This window comes from Leuresthes tenuis, unplaced genomic scaffold, assembly GCF_036924035.1.
Source record: "Leuresthes tenuis unplaced genomic scaffold, fLeuTen1.0.hap1 SCAF_7, whole genome shotgun sequence".
Taxonomy (NCBI): Eukaryota; Metazoa; Chordata; class Actinopteri; order Atheriniformes; family Atherinopsidae; genus Leuresthes; species Leuresthes tenuis.
The window spans coordinates 24,087,264-24,108,104 of NW_027325361.1; the positions used below are offsets into that span (position 1 = coordinate 24,087,264).

Consider the following 20,841-nt stretch of genomic DNA (forward strand, 5'->3'; position numbering starts at 1 on the left):
TGCTACCTGTCAGTGCTTTTTAATGTTGTGGCTGATTGGTGTTGTGCATCACTTGACTAATTGGGGTACCATGCCCTCTTCTGGCAGGTTGCTTGCTGTATGTGGCAGAGAATAAACTGCAGCTGGATCTGTTACCCTCATGGCTGCTCACTGCATAAACTCTCTTACACAGACAAAACTGTGTTTTTCAATGTAATTGTGTGCTTTTTTTTTTCCTTCCCCGAGAAAAGCTTATTTTCCTGTATTCTATCCTCTTATGTACTTTTTGTACAGCCTGTCATAACTGAGTTTTAACACTTTTATGCTAGTTTATACTTGTGTTCCACTGCACTCCATACAGTAATAGTGTACATTTTGCTCTACTGCCCCTTGATCAGAGAGCTGTAACTTTTTGTTACTTCTTTGATGAAAATTTTGTGACCACAGATTGGAGAGCAAAGTGGTATTAAAGCAGGTCTATCAAGTTTGCTATTTATTGCTGGGATATACCACTTGTTCTGTAAATGTTTGAAATAGGAAAATAAAAGGTTTGTTGAAAGTTGAAGAAAATAGCCAATACTGAAGGTGTTTTGTTGCTTGGACTCACAAAGACTTAAAGGGGTAAAACATCTGTTATCTTTTATAACTCTATAAATCAACAATTCAAAAGCAGATTTACATTTGAATGAGTTTTCCCCTGTTTCCTGTGGAATTCACCGTATGATACAGGGGAAAACTCATTCAAATACTTAAAAACATTTGTGCACTATTCTGACAGCATGGATTTTTCCAAGGTCCTGTGGAAACCATTGGATGTACAAATCTCGTTAGTATGAAATGATTTTATTTTCATTAAGAGGCCAAACCTTGTTTAGTTTTTTTTTCTGTTTCTTCAATGCAGTAACTTTCTTTTTGAGGCCACAGTGGGCCTGCTGTCTCAGATCCACCTCACTCTGGCCATTCATCATGTGGAAATTGAATTGTTCTCCATGCCAAGATGCTGCACCGTACAATCAGCCATTAGTTTTCGGCCCCACAGCTGGATGCTGCTGTAGCAAATTGCTGTAGACTTCCCTGGAATGGGCCTTTGATTGATCACCTCAAGGGAACCTGCTGGCGAGGAGGCAAGTCAGCCTCTGAAGGCACTAATATTTCAGCGCTTTGAGAATCATGTCCACATAGGGTATTAAAGGGGGCATGAGTCAATGTTTTCTTATGGAATGTCTTCCCACAATAAAGTAGTGTACACTAAGTTTTTACCGTGGATTTTAACAGCTGTCACAAAAAATGAAAGAACCAGTGTGTGATATTTTAAAGCTTAACACGGCAGCAAACAACTACATCCACTATGTGATATAGTGGTGAATTGGTGTTTTTAACCAGACCGCCCAGCTTCACTTTGCCTGCCTTGTATTTCTTGCTCTTAAGCTCTTTCTTTTCCAAGTCAAGGAGCTGGATGCATATAACTCAGTTTCATGACTAAAGCTGTGTGTACACACAAAGGCAGAAATGTGCGTGAGCATTCTTATGCTGGATTTATAAAGCCGTGCATACGTATGGTCTCTTTTATAATACTCAATCACCCTGAAACCACAGTCACATGCACAAACCTAATTTTAAAGTAGAAAACAAATATCACCAAAAGTCTGTTAAAGTTTGATGGCCAGTCCCCCTCTGAAAACTCTTGCCACAAAGTTATACCTCAATGAGATGTCCACATAACTCGCTTTTGATAAATCAGTGCATTTGTGCGCTAATTAACTTTTTTCTAGCTAGATAATAGGAGTGATCTGAAATAATCTGACTTTATGGCTGTGACATTTTCTAATAGTTATGTTTAACAGGTTTGTCATATTTGACCCAAAGAGATGTTGCTGTTCATCACAAAACAGACGGATATTAGATTTGGTTTAAGGTGTAAAGGTTTTATTGGTGTGATTGAGAGCATCACTTGCAGATTATGAAGCAGCATTACAATTCACTAACAAGACAATGGCCTCTAATATTGGTGTCATTCTATTAAATTTCAGATCAGCCTGCATCTGAATACTTTGGGAATCATTTCATAATAAATAAGAAATAAGGCATAAATTTAGTTTTTGGTTTATCTGATAGAACATACCAGAGTAATATACTTCTGATGTATCTATTAATTTATGAATTTACAGAAGCAGAATCCACACGATGTCTTTCCATGAATTTCCTTTGTTATATTTGGAATCTGCAGTTGACTGGGGTCTGTGCTCTGCTGAGATCTCTGTGAAAAATAGTTTCAATAAAGAATTGACCTTAAAACAAAATACATATTTCACATCAGTTTATAGCTTGGAGTTCATTAAACAGATTTCTATGTTTAAAGGACAATATGCCAATTAATTTTTCAATGAGAAGTGGTAACAAGGCAGATGTGCATTTTACAACACTAGAATTCTTTTGGAGAAAACATTTTACTTCCACAAAGCCAGCTAATACAGGTATCTGAACATCACTATATACATAGTAAATAGTATATTACATTCATATTAGCCTATTTTTTATGGATATTAACTTGCTCTTTGATATTCCTCCTGTTTGATGCTTTGCTATATGAAAACAGAGGGAAATTACTTTACCGAGCAAATGGAAACCCTGGATTATTAGCAGCACCTTGAACGAAACTGTCATGGTTAAAAGATCTTTTTTAGGTCTTTTTGGGGTTTTAACATATTAATATATAAAAGAATTACCTTAGGCAAATACAACCCGAGATTATAACAGCAAATTACATGTTAGATTGTATAAGTATTTAACAAAAACTAATCCAAAATGCAGGGGCAGTGTGTGAAAAACAAAGTCCACTCTTACTGCTTCTATAGGAATAAGTGGGTAAGTAGCAGCCAGCTGCTGTTTATCAAATGCACTTTATTAACTGGTCATCAGCAAGTGTGAGCACCTCCATAAAAGTAGAAGTTTTGTCAGGTTTTATAAGGTCATTTCCAAAAAAAAATAGTGAGATGGCAACATCTCAGACTCCACAGGCCTCAGTTAGCATGTTAAATAGTAAAGTTGATAGCACAGTTGGAAAAAGACTGAATAAGTATAGCATGTTTGGAGGGGTTCTGGGAGAAAGCCTCTTCTCTCTAAAACAAACATGGCAGCACATCTTAGGTTTGCAGAGTTGCATCTGAATGAACCATAAGACTTCTGGAATAATGTCCTTTGGACAGATGACACCAAAGTGGAGATGCTTGGTCATGATGCACAGCAGCATGTTTGGAGAAAACCAAACACAGCATATCAGCACAAACGCCTCATACCATCTGTCAAGCATGGTGGTGGAGGGCTGATGATCTGGGCTTGAATTGTAGCCACAGGACCTGGAATCATTGAGTCCACCATGAACTCCTCTGGATACCAAAGTACTCTAGATTCAAATGTAAGATCATCATGTTGTTGTTCATTTGAGTCAAATTTTGAGATCTGGTAAGCACCTTCTTTTTTTAATCATGTCCTTAGAACTTAAAGAGGGTGTATTTTATTATTGGCACCACTGTATATCAACAAATGCAATGAAGCTGAAGAGACAAAACATGAAACTATACTGGGTTTTCACTAAAATAATTAAATAGAAGTAGACAGGAAATAAAAACTGAATTATCTTTACAAAAGGAGAAAAACACACTCTTGTGATGTCAACTAGATATACAAATGAAAACTAGGTTACCACTCTGTGACCACTGTGAGTCCATCTCTGACTTATGGATCATGTCCTTGCAGAGCGTCAAGCAGTTTAAGAAAGAGATTTAGAGTTGAATGTCATCCAAGAAAATACGACGGAGGTTAAAGCTCACTGGGACTGGATAGTGTAGTGGTAAGAATGCCACCTTTCATGTGGGTGATCTAGTCTCATATTCCCAGTGTGAAAGGTACTGCCTTCAGTAGGGGTCTTTAAGCAAGACCCTCTTACCCAACCTGCCTACCAGTGTAAGTCACTTTGGATAAAAGCATCTGCCAAATGCATAAAGACCAAGAAAACACTTTTGGATGAGCTCCTGTGTGCATCACTGACTTCCTGGAGAAAAATGAAAATAATGATAGTTATTTTGTCCTTCTTCAATAATCTACACCTCATTGTTTGGCTCCTGATATGAAATTGCTCTCATAATTATGCAATCCAACAGATTGTACATCTCAGGCAGCCATACTAAAAAAAATATTTTAAAAAAACATTCTATTTTTCTAAGTGAAAATGCCTCATTCATTTACTCCCACCAACTTGTTTTAAATGTAGAAAAAACTTACACATTATACACATTTAAGATATATGGCCGCTTCCAATGAACTCAACTAAACTCAATAATACCGCGTGGCACTTACAGACAAAAAAAAAAAAAAACCCAGGTTGCATCGAGGAGGGGCCACGGGGTCAGATTTCCAGAAGGGTGCGACCCCCGATTCGCTGACGAACGTCCTGTTTGTGCTAAACTGCGCGCGCCCGCTGCTCTACAAGCAACCTCACAGCGCGCGACGACAGGCATTGGCCCATCCATGGTAGTTACAGATCGTCACACGAGCTGCTGGAAGTCCTACCAATTCCTCTCCACTGTCTCAGCATCCTTCCCAGCGGTGGGGAAAGAAAAAAAAACGGAGAAGCTAAACACGCAAAAGTTTTTCTCGGACTGGCTAAAAGAGGAGTCGACATGCACGAAAAGGAGGTGTTTGTGTGAGCTAAGGAAGCGACTGACGAAAAGCGCTCTTCAGGCGGTAAAAAGGATGATAACATAGCCAGTGTTTTAGGTGGTGTTTTGTGCGAGAGGACACGAAAACGTTAACAGTGGAAAAGTTTGAAGCTGGGTTCGGGCTATGGCGCGGGAGAGCGAAGACGCCGGGATGGCCAAAGCCTCAAAAGCCAAAAGGCAAAAAAAGAAGAAAACCAAGGAGAACAAAACTAGGACTGTCCACGCAAACATACTCTATGACTATGCCAAAGGAGAGGAAAACCCAAACCGACACTATGCAAACAACAAGATTAAGACGACCAAGTACACCGTGCTGTCATTCCTGCCAAAGAACCTTTTTGAACAGTTTCATCGCTTTGCCAACGTTTACTTCGTTTTCATCGCTTTGCTGAATTTTGTCCCGGTTGTAAACACTTTTCAGCCAGAACTTGCTATGACCCCAGTCATTTTCATCTTGTCTGTCACTGCCATTAAAGACTTGTGGGAGGACTACAGGAGACACAGGTCGGATAAAGAAATCAATCACATGGATTGTCTGGTGTACAGCAGGTAAGCTGGGCCTCGGGTCTGGCTGGAAGTGTCCAGCTGGTGTGTAAACCTTGTGTTGCTGCTTTATTTTCCCTTGAATCGTACAAGCTGTTCCGGTCTAATGCATCTTGCACACTCTCACATCAGCTGATGTGGGAAGAAAAAAACAATAGACACATTTGCTCTACTTTTCTTGCCATGGCATGCGAACTGGCCTTCATGCATGAAGCCAGATGTCACCATTTTAGTCAGATCATCATTATTTGTTGAGCCAATGTCAGAGGAAACGGAACATTTAAGGCCTCAGAGTTAGACTTTGCCAATACATGAGGAATATGTAGAATCCTGAAAGTCCAGAAAGGTAGATTCCAGTCCACCTGTGTCAGAATTACATGAAATGTTTGGGTTTTGTTTCTTTTTTTTCTTCTGACAGTCCAGCTTTTGTTTTGGCTCTTCCACTGTAGATTATGAGTAAATGACTAACCTGGTGACCTGTTACTGACTATTTTCCCGAGCATGTTTGCACAGACTTTACTTGGCTAATGAAAAGCAGCACTGTCGTCCACGCACAGAGCATAATTCAGGGCCATCAAAAGGCTTAGTGTTTGGTGGCTCCGCAGTTTTCAACCAAGTTTTGACCCAAGTTGTTGTGTCAAGGTTGGACATAATTGCATTTTCTTTTGCAACACTGTGCTAAACGCATCAACCTTTCTCATCCTGGTGCGCTGCAGGCTTGAGAAAAGCAGACACATTATCTGGATCTGGTACATCATGACGCTCAGAAGGGTTCTCCTGAGAGAAAAACATTAAATGAGATAACATAACCATGCTCATATGCTAGGGTTTTTTTTTTTTTTTGTCATGTTGGGGAAATTCACTTCACCTGCTTTATAGGCTACCAATGACTGTTTTTCAGATTGAAAGATGGACAATCAGCGTTCATTCATTTTCCATCAAGGTGTTTTGCAAACAACTTGGCAACTTTCGAGACATGTCTTTGCTCTGAACCACCGTCTGCTTAGCTGTGATGTGTACTCTGCTACACGAGCTGCAGATGATGCTGGGAGCACTGCAAACGCTGGGGTCTGAGCAGATGAAGTCCACCTCTACAAAGCTCTCCATTTCAGTTGGCTTGGCAAAAGCTAAAACCCAAGTCAGGCTTCACGGGTACTACAGCTGTTAAGTTGTCTTTGTTTACTCGGGCGCTCTTCAGGTATGCTTCACCAGGCTCTGAGCATGCGTCCCGAAGAAGTGGGCATTTGATACACCACCTGCCACCTGATTTTTGTCAAGAGGAATGGGTTATTTAAATTGGGGGAGTGTGTACATTTAAAGACTTAGGGTCCTCATTTGTGTGAGCAGACAAACAAATCTGCTTCACATATCTGGGAATTTAAGTAGACTTGTTATACTTAACATCTCCCATTTTTTCCTTATGTAAATGGAGTAGGTGATCTGTTTCTTTCCTAAATATAAGCTCGTTTTTCACACACCCAGTTTAAGGCAGCATGTAACTGACTCATGATTTTCTCCATCAAGTGATTCATCATTTGATCCATAAAGTCGGAACATAATAAATGTCCCTTAACCAGAAGTGATGCTTTCAGCTATTTAGTTTTTTTGTCTTTGTTTTCCAATTGTCCAGTACGTCCAGTTATATTCAGTTTGTTGTTGCATTATAATGCAGATCTGAGAAATTGGAAACAACAAATGTCTGGCATGTATTCCTGAAAAGTGACTCTTAAAGATCAAACAGCTGTTGAACTGAATTAGCTGACTGTCTTTACATAATGTAGCTAACAATTACTGTCATTATTTGTTGTGATTAATCATTGATGTGTTGTTTAAATTCTTGCTGCATGAATGCCTGATGCATTGTAAGTTAAGTTATTCTATGGGAATAAACCAGCTGCTCCTAATCAAATGCACTTTATTAACTGATCATCAGCAAGTGTGAGCACCTCTATAAAAGTAGAAGTTTGGGCAGGTTTATAAGGTAATTTCCAAACAATTTAGTGAGAAAGATTATTCACAAGTAGAGAACATTCAGGACAGTTGTCAATCCTCCCAGAAGTGGACATCCCAGCAAGTTCCCCCCCAGGTCAGACTGTGTATTGCTTAAAGAAATTGCAACATCTCAGACTCTACAGGCCTCAGTTAGCATGTTAAATATTAAAGTTGACAGACCAGACCAAAGTGGAGATGCGTGGTCATCATGCGCGGCAGCCACAGGACCTGGACACCTTGCAGTTATTGACTCAACCATAAACTCCTCTGTGTACCAAAGTACAAATGTTAGACCATCTGTCTTACAGCTGAATCTTGGGTGAAATCATGTCATGCGACAGGACGATGATCCCAAAGTGCTGCAGTGGTCCAGTCAAAGTCCAGAGCTCAACCTGGTTGGAATGCTGTATCAAATGTATATCAACAAATGCACTGAAGCTGAAGAGACAAAACATGAAAATATCCTGGGTTTGCACTGAAATAATGAAATAGAAGGAACTAAAAACTGAATTTTCTTTACAAAAGGAGAAAAACACAGTTAACAGTTTGGGGTCACTTAACTGTTTTGAGCTCTTGCTTTGTCAGAGCCATTTTATACCTTCAGTGAGGTATCAGTCTGTCACTCTCGGACGGCCATTTTTTCAACACAGATAGACGGAGGTGCTCCAAGAAGATAACCATCAATAAGCTCCTGAGTTGATGGTATGCATTGATTGGATGCTGATTGGTTGAAGGTTAGCTCTAGCCAGCCGGAGTTGGGTGGGGGTGACAACTACTAATTTCATAACAAAGTTGATAAATGGCAAAGAAGCACGTGAAAAACAATGACAACAGCTTCACTGATCAAAAAATTCATCATCTTAAACTGTAGTTTTACTCGATGACAGAGGAGATATTTGTCCACTTTGATTTGTGTCTTTTCCACAGCAGAGCAAAACTAAAGGACCAACAACAGCACCAACACAACTAAGAGCAGCCCACAGTTCAGACTGTTCCACATATTTATGAGACTGCCTTCACGTGGCAGCAAAACGCTATAACATCCCAAGCACGTACGTTTGGGAGGCATCATCAAAATTGTGTTCAGTCATTTATTTATTTATTTTCTTTCTTTACAGGCAGTAGTCTGTTCTTCTGTTGTCCCTTTTTGTTAGTTAAGTTTGTTCAGTTTTAAACTGAAGGTTCATGGCTGAAACTTTCATTTCCTGCTTACACTGCCCCTGCTGTCAAAATACACAGGGAGGAATGCAGAGAAATCATATTCCACTTTTGTTTATTTACTTGTATTAACTTCCTTTCTGGAGATTGGAGAAGAAATCAAGTTGACTGTGTTCCAGTTAGACCAGTCTCAGAGTTGGAGATTGTTCTGTTTGTAGCAGTAGCCGTTGTTTACAACCGTAGCTCCACAGTTTGATCTTACACTAACCACTCTCATTGTTCTGGCAGAGCGGAGAAACGCTATATGGAGAAATACTGGAAAGAGGTGCGGGTTGGAGACTTCATCAGGCTGCGATGTAACGAAATCCTCCCGGCCGATGTCCTGCTGCTGAGTTCCAGTGACCCAGACCGCCTCTGTCACATCGAGACCGCCACGCTGGATGGAGAGACCAACCTCAAGCAGAGGCAGGTCGTCCGCAGCTTCTTTGACTTGGTAAGATTTTGACAGAGATGGGAAGGATAATTGAATGTATTTGGCTTTTATTGCGTTTGGTTGTTTGACTTCAGTTACATACTTTGGGTTAAAAAGTGTCAGAAGTGCAGAAACTGAAGTTTCTTTCATCCCCTTATCTGAGTGTCTACAGTGTTGTAAAGATAATATTATTTAAAGGGGGTCAAGTTATTATTATTATTATTATTATTATGAATGCATTTATTTGGATGTCTGAAGTAACTGCCAACTCAAATCCTCAGAAGAAACACAACCCGAACATTGTGTTTTGGCTTCCTACATCTGAAAATCTGACACTCAGTGAGCTGTTCACATTTGCAGGGAAACATGCGTCACTTTATGAGGTTATCCCACCTCCCGCCCCTCTTTCTCTCTGCCTTGCTTCATCTGCAGATGATGCTGGATTTACTTTACCTTTGAAGCGGGAAGCTGAAACTTTTTTTTGCTCTTGCTTATATATTACCATCATATCATTAAGTATATAGTTCACTAAAGTGAAGGAATAAATGAGCTAATGATGCTCTGCAGATATTACGGTTAATGTTTCATGTCCCAAGAAGGGATTTGTTTACCTTGCCTGTAGTTAGAAAAATGTCAGACCACACTGTGTATGCCCGCTCGTATCGTATTAACAGACTGTGAGGGTTTTTGACTACTACAGATCTAAAACAATGACAAATCTTCATGAAGAGAGGGGCGTAGTGGAGTCCAGTGGGTCACTCAATGCCCCGAAATGATCTGTTTGAGTGGAAGTGTAAATCGATGGATTAAAAAAAGAGCTGCTCTACTGTCTGTAATTCTGACCAAAGCATGTCGCAGATGTCAGGATATGATGTAAGCGTTTTCAGAAAGGGCACAAATCTACAAAACTATGCCAGTTTTCATTCAAAATCAGGCAAGATCATCCTCTTTGATTGAGGTCTCACCATCATCCTCGATCAATTGGTGTCTATCATGATTTCATCTGACAGTCCTTTTTTTTTTTTTTATTAAAGCACAATGACCGAGACAAAATGAAAGATTAAAGTAAAGATATTATAGGTTCTCAGAAACGATGTTTGTAAAACCCTGCGACATCTAAGCATGTTTGATTGGTCAGCAATGTCTTGAAAGGGAATCACAATCATTCCTGACCCCTCAGTAAATACTGTTCCCAGAGCAGGGACCTTTTAGGGAGTGCAAAACACCTTTACATTAATGTTAATTAATGTTAATGTTAATTTATATTAATGTAGACTATTAATGAAGACGAAGAAGCTTAGTTACCGAAAAGGTGAGTCTTGTCTTTGGAGTTAAATCCTATAGCTTTAGAAAAGTCTTTAGTTATGAGCCAAACTACTTAGTTAAATTGTCTTAGCTTACACTTGGTAGACATAGTAATGTTTGCCTTAATGATGACGACGCATAACATAGTTTTCAGTTAACAATGATTGTATTTTGAAAGTAGATCTCTGAAGTTGTGTATGTGATAAATTATTCCAGTCACTGCTCGTTGGCAGAGAAGAAAGCAAAGAATAAATACAAAGTAGCTGTTCAGTCAATAAATTGGTTGAACAGTCAGGAGAAAAAAAACTACTGGAATCAATTCGACTTTGTGTTTACTGTGTGAAATGTAGAAGTTTTGGTTTCTTTTTCTTAACACACTTTAATGAGTCAAACAAAATGATGAACCGATGCCTTCCATTAACTGCACCTTAAGTCAAAAAGAATGATTGAATAAACAGTGGTAGAAGATGACCTTTCTTCATGTTAGCCACACGAGGTCTGAGAGGTCCTGCAGTAGATTCTACATCCCAAAGATGTGAGTGGAGGTTGGTGTTGTCGAGTGGTGTTTTTTTAACATTTCGTCCACCTAAACATTGCACACCTGTTAGCAGAATGCACCCAACCCCTCAGTATGTTTGGAGGTTGCCATCAGTCTTTAGTAATCAGCTGCTTGCCTTCTGTTGCCAGGACTGCGAGTTTGACCCGTTGAAGTACACCAGCGTAATTGAATGTGAAAAGCCCAACAACGACCTGAACAGATTCCGAGGCTACATGTGAGTACTGCTGCTTCAAGTAACAGCTGCCTACCAGGTGGTTGTAGCCTTTAAAAGATTTTAAGAATTTTTGTGCTTCAAACTGTGGTTTGTTGACAAGCCAGTGTTCTGATTCGTCTTATTGGGACGTGATGGCAGATTTAACTGTGTGCATTTGAAGATTTATGTGCTTTCTCGTGACCAGACTGAACCAAATCTGCATCCACTCAACTTGACTAATGAAGCTGCAGGTCCTCGGGCCTCATGAGGGAACATCAGTTTGTGTTCACTTTCATCTTTTTCAATATGTACAAGATGATCATTTCCAGTATGTGTAATGAAAGGAACGAAGGAATACAACTAAATTCATGCAGTGACTCATTTCCTTCATTGTTGATGAAATTTCACTAACAATTAAGCTAATTTATGACTGAGTCACTCTTCTGAAGTAAAGTCACACATTCTCTGTCATCTATTAAGGCTCAAAATAGACTAAAAGCTTTTCTAATAGAGATTTTAATTGAATCTTTTTTTGTAAGAAGTTCTCTGGAAGTCCATCAACATTTTTAAAATCTTTAGTAGTGTCATAGCGGACACTCTTTCATGTCATCAACTCCATTCTTCCAATATCTTCCCTGTCATGATCAAAAGTATTTAAATGGCTTCCGACCTGTGGTCCATATTTTCTCAAACACCTCCTTTAGGTAACTGTAAAATGACCAGTTTGGGTCTGGATGCATCTTGTCGCTGACTTCCTCTTAAAGTCAAACAACAAGTTGGTTATCATATGTGTTTCCCCTACATACATCCCCTGAGGCATCTAATCATATTTCTGCTTTTATTGCAGCGCTTTTGTTGTAAGGGGATGTTTGGGCTTGCAGACAAGAATAGGAACAGGAAACGGATTTATTGGGATGGGATGTTTCCAGTTTATCTAGTTAGAAAGTTTGTCAGTTGTTGCTATGTGAACAGGTATGTGAAGGCAAAAGATTATTCCAGTCGAGAGTACCTTTAAACCTCCATCTGTACATTAACCTTGCAAGACAGTTGAATTCTTGCTACATGCACAAGATTATACTGATGAAGCAGTTAATCTTGTGAGGTTTCAAGCTGTTGTTTTGTGGCCAAGCAACAGTGTTTTGAACCGATCATTTATCTTATGCTCAAGGCTAATGGTAAGTGTTTCAGGTCAGACAATGGCGGCTCCCACAGAGATTAACATAGATGCTTACTGCATCACTTGTGTCAGAACTTTAGAGTATTTCTTTATTGATGAAGAGCCACTGAAGAATTTTCTTGCTGGAAAAGATGTTTTCACTCTTCTCCTGACTGGCTCCAGCAGACATTTGATTTACCATTTGGGTACACTCCATTGATCTGATTGGTAGAGGCTGGTCTGTGATAAATGGTGTAAGACCTATTTCATCTGATCACCCACAGTATTTTTCTAAAGCATTTTCCCTTTTCCAGTTTCCATTGAAGACTTTGCTCATAGTTGTGCGAAACAAATCACTCTATTCAAACCCTATTTCTTTTTTCTTTCTTTTTTTTGTATTTTTTTCTCTTTTCCCCTTGTCCTGTTCAGCATTATGGCAGCAGAATTGTAGTCTGAATACCTTTGATGCCAAACAGATTTGCTTTGCCAAGGGAAGTTTTATAAATGTAAAGCTCCCCTTGATGCCCATTTATTTATTTCTGTTGACAATATATGACATGTAATAGAACTGAACCGGACCGGGGGACAAGGAAAGAAGAAGAGGAAAGAAGAGGAAACAGAACAAAAATAGAAACAAAAATAGAAACAAAAACCAGACAACCAGCTGCTACACCTGTAAAAACCAAAACAGACAACAATCCATGGCCTCTGAGGGGAATCCAGCCTTAGCGCCACCAGGAGCTCCTGAAAGCAGACAAGCAGAGAAAAAACAAACACACAAACAAACAAAAACAAGCACAAGAAGCGGCAATCGCATACAACACAGCTGTGGATATAGATGACCTGAGACGACATGATAACACATCAACTGCTACTGGGCTAATAAATGTGTGTGTGTGTGTGTGTGTGTGAGAACATGCAACACCCCTGGCACAGGACCTACATGATAACCGTGCTTAGTTATGAGTGTATAAGTGTACAGGGCCACAGTCCACAGCCCCCCCCCCCAGCAATCAGAAGCAGGCAGAGAGGGCCACAAGACCCAGGCCACCAGCAGACCCCCGGAGCACAGAACCCAGGCAGCCCACCGCAGGGACAACCACGCATCCACCCAGAAGACTGCAGAGGAAGCCCCCGGACAGAGCCCCCATAAGCATAGGGCAGAGGCCCTCCGAGAGCCAGGGGCAACAGCCCACCGACCCCGCCAGGCCCCAGCCACCCAGACACGGGCCGTACACTGGACCCGGGCCCCAGGGGCCCGAGCGCCCCCAAACCCCCCGGCAGAGGCCCCACCCAATACCCAGGAGGGCCAAGCGCCCCAGACAGCCACAAAGTGGGTCAGCGCCTGCCCCAGCGCCCCTGGCCAAGTGCCCTGGGAGTCAAGACGTGCCCACAGGTGGGTGAAGTCGCGAGCAGCGGGGAGAGGCAAACCCTATTTCATCGTCATTTAGGAAGGGTTCCCACTCTCAGGGGAACAAAACACAGGCTTGATTTGATAATGATCTCGTAGGCTTCTGTGATTTTGCATTCATGATAAACAATGATCTCAATGTCAGTGACCTATAAACTGGGGAATCCCAACACACCCCATTTGATTTAGAAAGTTAAACTGTCCAAGAATAAAAATTTAATTGATAGGAAATCTGCTGGAGCCTTGTTACTGGCAACTCGACTTCAAAAGGCTTTCAAGTTCCACTGAAACAGCTAATGGCTTACGTATATTTCTGTGTTTCCTGTAAAAACAGAAGGTAGGGATGGATGACTGGCTGCAGTCTGCTCTGATTGGTTTCTTTTTAAATTTAAAACTGTGAAATCCACATTAAAAACTAGATTTGTATAATTGTGGTACCAGATAGTAGCACAAGGCACATCATACAGAAACATTTAGACATGAAATTTGATTTCATGAGGATTTGAATTCATAAATTGATCAGCTTAAGAGGTGCTGGTTGGTGGATTCTTTGAACAAAGCCAGGGTGCCCGTGTCCCCCTCTGTCCAGGCTTTTTGTTTGTTTGTTTTTGTTAAGCTGTTTGCTGGTTTTCTCTGGTATTACAAACCTGGGTTCATGCCAGGCGTGTCACTCAGTTTTCATTTTGTCCCCGCATGGAGACTTGTTGGGAGGGTGTGTTTGTGAGACAAGAGGACGAGAAGCTTCCTCTGAGCTCTCAGTAAAGTCTCTGCGCCAACTCGCACTCGGAGCGATTAGGACATGTATTCTCTGCTCAGAAGGAGACCAGATGCTGCAGGTATTCAGTTGCCAGGCTACAGTGGAGCACAGGGCACAGCGCCTTGGCTCAGCAGTACTTTATTGTATTACAGCCAGTGACACCAAGTCTAATCTTGCTCCATTTCTGGGAGAAAAAGCACTCTGCGTTTCAGAGGGTGTTATCAATTTCTCCATCTCCAATCTCCAATTGCGAGCTGTGGACGCCAATGAGCTGTGCGTGGACTGCTCCTGGTGCAGGGACACTCTTATTAATCTGTAATGTGGTCATGTGTCAGTTGGCTTGCTGACAAAGTCCAAAGGATGAATCTTCCTGTTGGTAAACATGATGATTTATGATGATTTATACTTTATTCATCCCACATGGGGAAATTTACTTGTTATAGCAGCATAAAAGAAAGTGTAGTATACACTACAGAATTAAAGTAAACAGGACAGGAACACAAAAAAACAGAAAGAACTATCAAGAACCTACACAATAAACAAGAAAACAAGCAACCTGCAAACAGACAATGTGCAAAAACAAGTACTGAGGCTAAAGAAGTGGCGTGATATAAAAAGTATTGGAATGTAAAGTGACCATAATATAAGTAATTTAGGAAAAGTAAGTGACCATGGCATTAATAATACTGCAAGGCATAAATGAAATACAAATATTGCAATGCTGTAAGTGGAAATATAAATTTTAGAAATATAATACAGAATAAACAAAGATTTAAAAAAATAAAAATACAGCCATGATGAGTATTAATTGAGACATGAACATGACGAGGAAACTACAACATTTTCAGGTGGTGCAGGTGTTGTAGAGCCTGACAGCAGCTAGGATGAAGGACCTGCGGAACCTCTCCTTCTTACACCGTGGGTGTAACAGTCTGCAGCTGAAGGAGCCGCTCAGGGACCCCACAGTCTCATGTAGGGAGTGAGAGGTGTGTCCATGATGGATGTCAGCTCAGCCAACATCCTCCTCTCACCCACTTCCAGAGGACAGTGCAGGACAGAGCTCGCTCTTTTAATCAGGCTGTTGCTCCTGTCCCTGTCCATGCTGCCCCCTCTCCAGCAGACCACAGCGTAGAAGATGGCTGAGGCCACCACAGGGTCATCAAAGGTCCTGAGGAGAGCCCTGTACACTCCGAAGGACCTCAGTCTCCTCAGCAGGTGAAGGCGACTCTGGCCCTTCTTAAAGAGAGCGTTGGTGTTAATCCAGTCCAGTTTGAACACCCAGGAATTTGTAGCTCTCCATCACCTCAATGTCCAATCCCTGGATGCTCACCGGTGTGAAATGACATGTTTTCCTCCTGAAGTTTATGATCATCTCCCTCATCTTGCTGGTGTTTAGCTGAAGCAAGTTTAGCTCACTCCAGCTGACAAAGTCCCTGATGACCGTCCTGTATTCCAGGTCATTCCCCCCAGAAACATATCCAACAATGGCTGTGTCATCAAAGAATCAAAGTCTGAGGGGTAGAGGGTGAAGAGGAAGGGGGAGAGCACCGTACCCTGAGGGGCACCTGTCAGACACACAGTGGTGGAGCCTCACTAACTGTGGTCTGTTGGTGAGGTAGTCAGTTGTCCATGCTGCCAGATGTTGGTCTACTCCCGAGTTCTCCATGGGCTGGATGGCGTTAAAAGCACTGGAGAAGTAAAAAAAACATGACCCTCACAGTGCTAATGCTGTCCTCGAGGTGTGGCAGTGATCTGTGCAGCATGTAGATCACTGCACTGGGGGGGGCTGGACTGGGGAGGTGTGAAGTGGGGCCAGGGGAGGCGAGAGAGTGAGGGGAGGCAGAATCAAACCTATTGAAGAACAGATTCAGTTCATCTGCCCAGTCCTTGTCACCACTGGCTTGTTTTCTCCCAGCTGCCTGCGATGGTCTGCAGCCCTCTCCAGATATCTGGTGTTGTTCTGCTCCAGACGCTTCTCCAGTTTCCTCCTGTAGCTGTCCTTCTCCTTCCTGATCATCAGCCGGAGTTCCTTTTGGACTCTGCGCAGCTCCTCTTTGTCCCCCGATCTGAAGACCGTCTTCTTCTCATTCAGCAGGGCCTTAATCTCGGAGGTCACCCAGGGTTTATTGTTGGGTGATGACAGTTGTCTCTCTCTGTAAAGAGCCACAACAGAGCTGATTATGCTCTGCTCCAGACTAAAGGTTGCAAGACTGTTTTACTAACACACTTGTCATCCTTAATTTAATAATAGGATTAAGGCTGACATTATTGGCCCCTCATTTAATACAGCTTAACATATATTTCACTTCTAGTTAAACAGCATTTCCTTGCAGGGATTTAAACTTCCTTGGTGGGCTGGCTGGCTTAAAAGCTGAATTCCATCTTTGTGTTGCCTCTCATGATGAGCCTGACAAGTTTTAAACAGACAGGTCTCAAGTGAGAATTGAGGGTCAGTGATGAGGCAGTGAATTGCCTGATTGATTTCAAGCCCGGAGGGGTTTGAGTAAAGCAGAAGCACGGCCACTTGTTCCGTATCGGTGGGAATGCTGAGATAAGGGCCTCTGGTCAGCAGGGACTGTGGTGCTTCACAGCATGATTGATTGAAGTGTTCAGCAGGATGAACTGATGTTATCTTTGGGCACGAGTGTATGAAAAATATTCTCACAACATCATTATTTTTCACCTGACTGTCACCATCCTCAATTTGCCGGCACTCTTGAGTCATTTTTATGCATCTTCTAATGTGACAGAATACATCGGAGCGGCAGAAGAGATGCACTTTACAAGGAAAACCTGCTGCTGCGAGGCTGCACCATCCGCAACACAGAGGAGGCTGTGGGAATAGTCATTTACGCAGGTCAGCTCCCACAGTATCGGCGTTGTCATGCGGCACGCTCCATATTAGATGTCTGACTAACTAGCCATGTATCTCTGCAGGTCATGAGACCAAAGCCATGCTGAATAACAACGGCCCGCGTTACAAGCGCAGTAAACTGGAGAGACAGATGAATGTAGATGTGTTCTGGTGTGTCATCATCCTGCTGGTTATGTGCCTGTTTGCTGCTGTTGGTATGTAACAGTTTATGTTGTGGAATCATTAGTCCAGCCTTGTTGCATGGCTGCTCGAGTCTTCTTGTAATGATAGGAATGAAATCTCTTTTCGTATGGAGTTTCTTGTGCTTTTACTTTTATCCTCTCATTCCAGTATTTGTTGGAGTTGACCTTGTGGTGTTGCTGTTCCAGGTCATGGGCTGTGGATGTTTCAGTACGGAGATAAGAGACCAGTGTTTGATGTACTTAGTCCAGAAGGGACAGACTTATCACCCATCATGTCGGCCATTTATCTCTTCCTCACCATGATCATCGTCCTACAGGTACGAACTAGCAAGAAACTCAAAGAAACAAAAGTGCAGATAAAGACAGGAAATGACACATTGTATCGGTAAGTGTAAAATGTTCTTTCCGACTGTGAACAAGCAGTGCTGTTAATCAAAGAGTTAGCAGTAGTTAATGCTTCCCTCTGGGCATGTGACCTCTAATTCTTTCCTTTCAGTCTGAAAAAGCAGTGAGAGTGTATGATTTGCCTTTCAAATATAAGATAAAAACAGAAGAAGTGACCTATTGATCTGTTTGCTTACAGGTGAAAATGTCACCCTGTCCTGTGTCAGACACTGCAGCCAGGTTATGATATCAGGCAGGTTTTGACAGTGTCTGACAGTCTGATTTTCTGTGAGAAGTCAGTGTGAAGATAGGTGTTGGGTTCATCACTCTTGATATGGCACCCAGCGGCACGGAGAGTATGCAAACTTAACTGTTCCAAAAGTTCTGACTCATTTCTCCAAAGAGAAATGTTGCCTTATTACTCAGATATGGACTTAAGTATTCTCCACCTTTGCACCAACTTCCTAAACATTTATCTGTTGTTTCTATGTCTGCTGTTGTCTTTGAATTTTGACAGATTATACAATTTAGCCACTCGGTTTAGCCATTTTAACCATTGTTCTCTTTTTTTTTTTTTTTTTGGCTAACTCAGCTGATACTTTTTGCTCTATGTCAACCATACATAATTTGGTTGCTTTTAGCTAACCGTTTCAGCTGTTTATTACTTTTAGCTAGCTTTATGTTTGAGCTATTTTTTTCACTTTTAAACATTTATCTTTAAGTTACAACTATTTCATTTATTTTTATTCATCTCAATGCTTCATTTCTGAAATTTCTCAAGCTAGCTATCTAAATCCTTTTAATATTACACTTAGCTTCTGTTACAGCTGCTTCTCTCCTGCTCTTAGCAGCGACACAGTTAATTATTATTTTTATTTTGAATATTTATTCAACACTTTTAGCAAGCTGCCTTTAATTATTATATTTCTTCTTACTTTCTTGACCAGTTTTAACCGTAGCTGTTAGCACTCCTCCCTTTAAGTTTAGCATTTAAACTGTTCCAATGTTCATCCATTCAAGTGATAAGCAGCTCGACCACTTTTCTAAAACATTCTCTCCTTTTCTAGGTGCTGATACCCATCTCCCTTTTTGTGTCAATTGAAATTGTCAAGATCTGCCAAGTGTACTTCATCCATCAGGACATGGATCTTTACGACGAGGAGACAGACTCTCACCTCCAGTGCAGAGCACTTAATATCACAGAGGATCTGGGCCAGATGCAATACATCTTCTCTGACAAGACGGGTACGCTGACGGAAAACAAGATGGTTTTCCGACGCTGCACCGTAGCAGGGGTGGAGTACTCCCATGATGCCAATGGTGAGACAAGTCAGCCAAAACACACATATGCACACTGTTTTTATTGCCTTTGGGGACTCTCCACTGACACAATTAATTTCCTTCCTAACCTTAACAATCACAACTGAATGCCTGACTAACCCTAACCCTTAACCCTTAACCTAACCATAGCCTCATTCTAACCCTGACTCTAAAAGTTTTTACCTCAAAAAGCGCTCTGTACCAGCGCAGCTCCCACATTTACACAAAGTCCCCTTAAGCTGGTGCACAGACAGATTTTTTGTCCCCAACACACACACACACACACACACACACACACACACACACACACACACCCCTCAAAGGAATTTGACAACACTTCTTGGACTTTATGGTCATTCTTAATGGGGTATGAATGTGTGTGTTTGTGCGTTATCTAGCTAAAAGACTTGCCATGTATCAGGAAATGGATTCTGAGGAGGAAGAATGTATGTCCCACGGAGGCACCCTGCCCAGGCGGGACAGTGTAACCAGCCACCAGAGCGCCCGTGTTGTGCTGCGATCCCATAGCACCAAGTCCCACCGCAGGACAGGCAGCAGGGCGGAGGCCAAGCGAGCCAGCATCCTGTCTAAGCACACGGCCTTCAGCAGCCCCATGGTCGGTTCACCCTCCCTGTTCTGCCATCGAACTTGTTGTGCTGTCTGCTCCACTCTTAATAAACTTCCTCTTACCTGCAGGAGAAAGATATCACCCCTGACCCTCAGCTCTTAGACAAAGTCAATGAATGCAGCAATCAGATGGACTTCATGCGCTTCCACAGCCAGCCCATATCCCAGCTGCCCTCTGACCTCTCAGACATCATCGACTTCTTTATCGCTCTCACAATCTGCAACACAGTGGTGGTGTCGTCCCCCAACCAGCCGAGGCACAAGGTAAAAGTGCTCTACTCCCTTTCTCTTATTGTGTGTTTGTGTGGCAGCGTGAACAGCTGTGTTTAACAACCAGGTAAAGGAAGCTTTGCGTTTAATTACTGTAATGGATACGTCTGCTCGACATGTGACAAAACTAAGCTTGTAATATAGCACTGACAGCATATCAGTGGCTGCGGTGCTGACGTCAGCAGAGCACAACTTACTGTTCTCTTTACAGCAGCCCGTCCTTTATCTGAGAGCTTTTTCGTGATGTTAAAGTTTATATCAGCTAATCTGCTCTGCGTGTGCTGGAAATAATCAGTGCAGCTTGTGTTTTATGATTCTGATTTCCACAAAATGCATTACATAATGGCAACATTTTGCCAAAAGTAGATATCTTAGTGGAAACAACAGGAGAAAGCGGGGATGCAAGCAACACTGATGATATACCGTTATATTCAGCTCTAAAAACCAAGGTTCCTTTTCTTTGTTTTACACTAAAAGTGTCAACAGAATATTCGAGAATGTTTGTTATAATTCCAAAACAGTAACTGTACTACTGCACCTATTATTCTTCACTTTTATCCTTTATTTTCTGTCAAAATCATGGGAGTGGTTAGAAAATTTCAAAAACCTCCAAAACAACAGCAAAGTGTCCATTTGCACGTAGCTTTGGCTGCGTTTGCTGCCTGTATCTTTGATGTGCTCGGTGCGACCACTGCTGTGTATCCGTGTTTTGTTTTGCCCTTGTGTGATCTGGGGTGTGGTTGTCCTGTTCAGAGGTGATATCCTCCCCACGCCACATACAGTGTGTACCAGTTCACTGTCCAGTCCCGCCCGCCTCTCAGACAGACAGATCTGTTCAGATTAAATTGTACACAGTGACGCATTATTTATGCAAGTCTGTCTTTCTCTTTAGAGGTCATTTGATAAGATAGAGGCAAGTGCAAATGTAAATAAGAACAAA

The 20,841-nt window shown here is 41.7% G+C and overlaps 1 protein-coding gene across 2 annotated transcripts in view; it reads left to right on the forward strand.

Annotated features, from left to right (window-relative positions):
* Positions 1-4,589: 4,589 nt before the first annotated feature.
* atp10a (ATPase phospholipid transporting 10A) overlaps positions 4,590-20,841 on the forward strand; it is a 40,098-nt gene continuing 23,846 nt past the window's right edge. For both annotated transcript variants that reach the window (XM_072390075.1, XM_072390076.1), the window contains exons 1-9: positions 4,590-5,246; positions 8,679-8,883; positions 10,855-10,940; positions 16,994-17,100; positions 17,181-17,312; positions 17,487-17,617; positions 18,752-19,004; positions 19,403-19,620; positions 19,701-19,895. In XM_072390075.1, the coding sequence (XP_072246176.1) occupies positions 4,822-5,246; positions 8,679-8,883; positions 10,855-10,940; positions 16,994-17,100; positions 17,181-17,312; positions 17,487-17,617; positions 18,752-19,004; positions 19,403-19,620; positions 19,701-19,895 (1,752 nt within the window). In that variant the 5' untranslated portion in view covers positions 4,590-4,821. The remainder of the gene's footprint in view (positions 5,247-8,678; positions 8,884-10,854; positions 10,941-16,993; positions 17,101-17,180; positions 17,313-17,486; positions 17,618-18,751; positions 19,005-19,402; positions 19,621-19,700; positions 19,896-20,841) is intronic.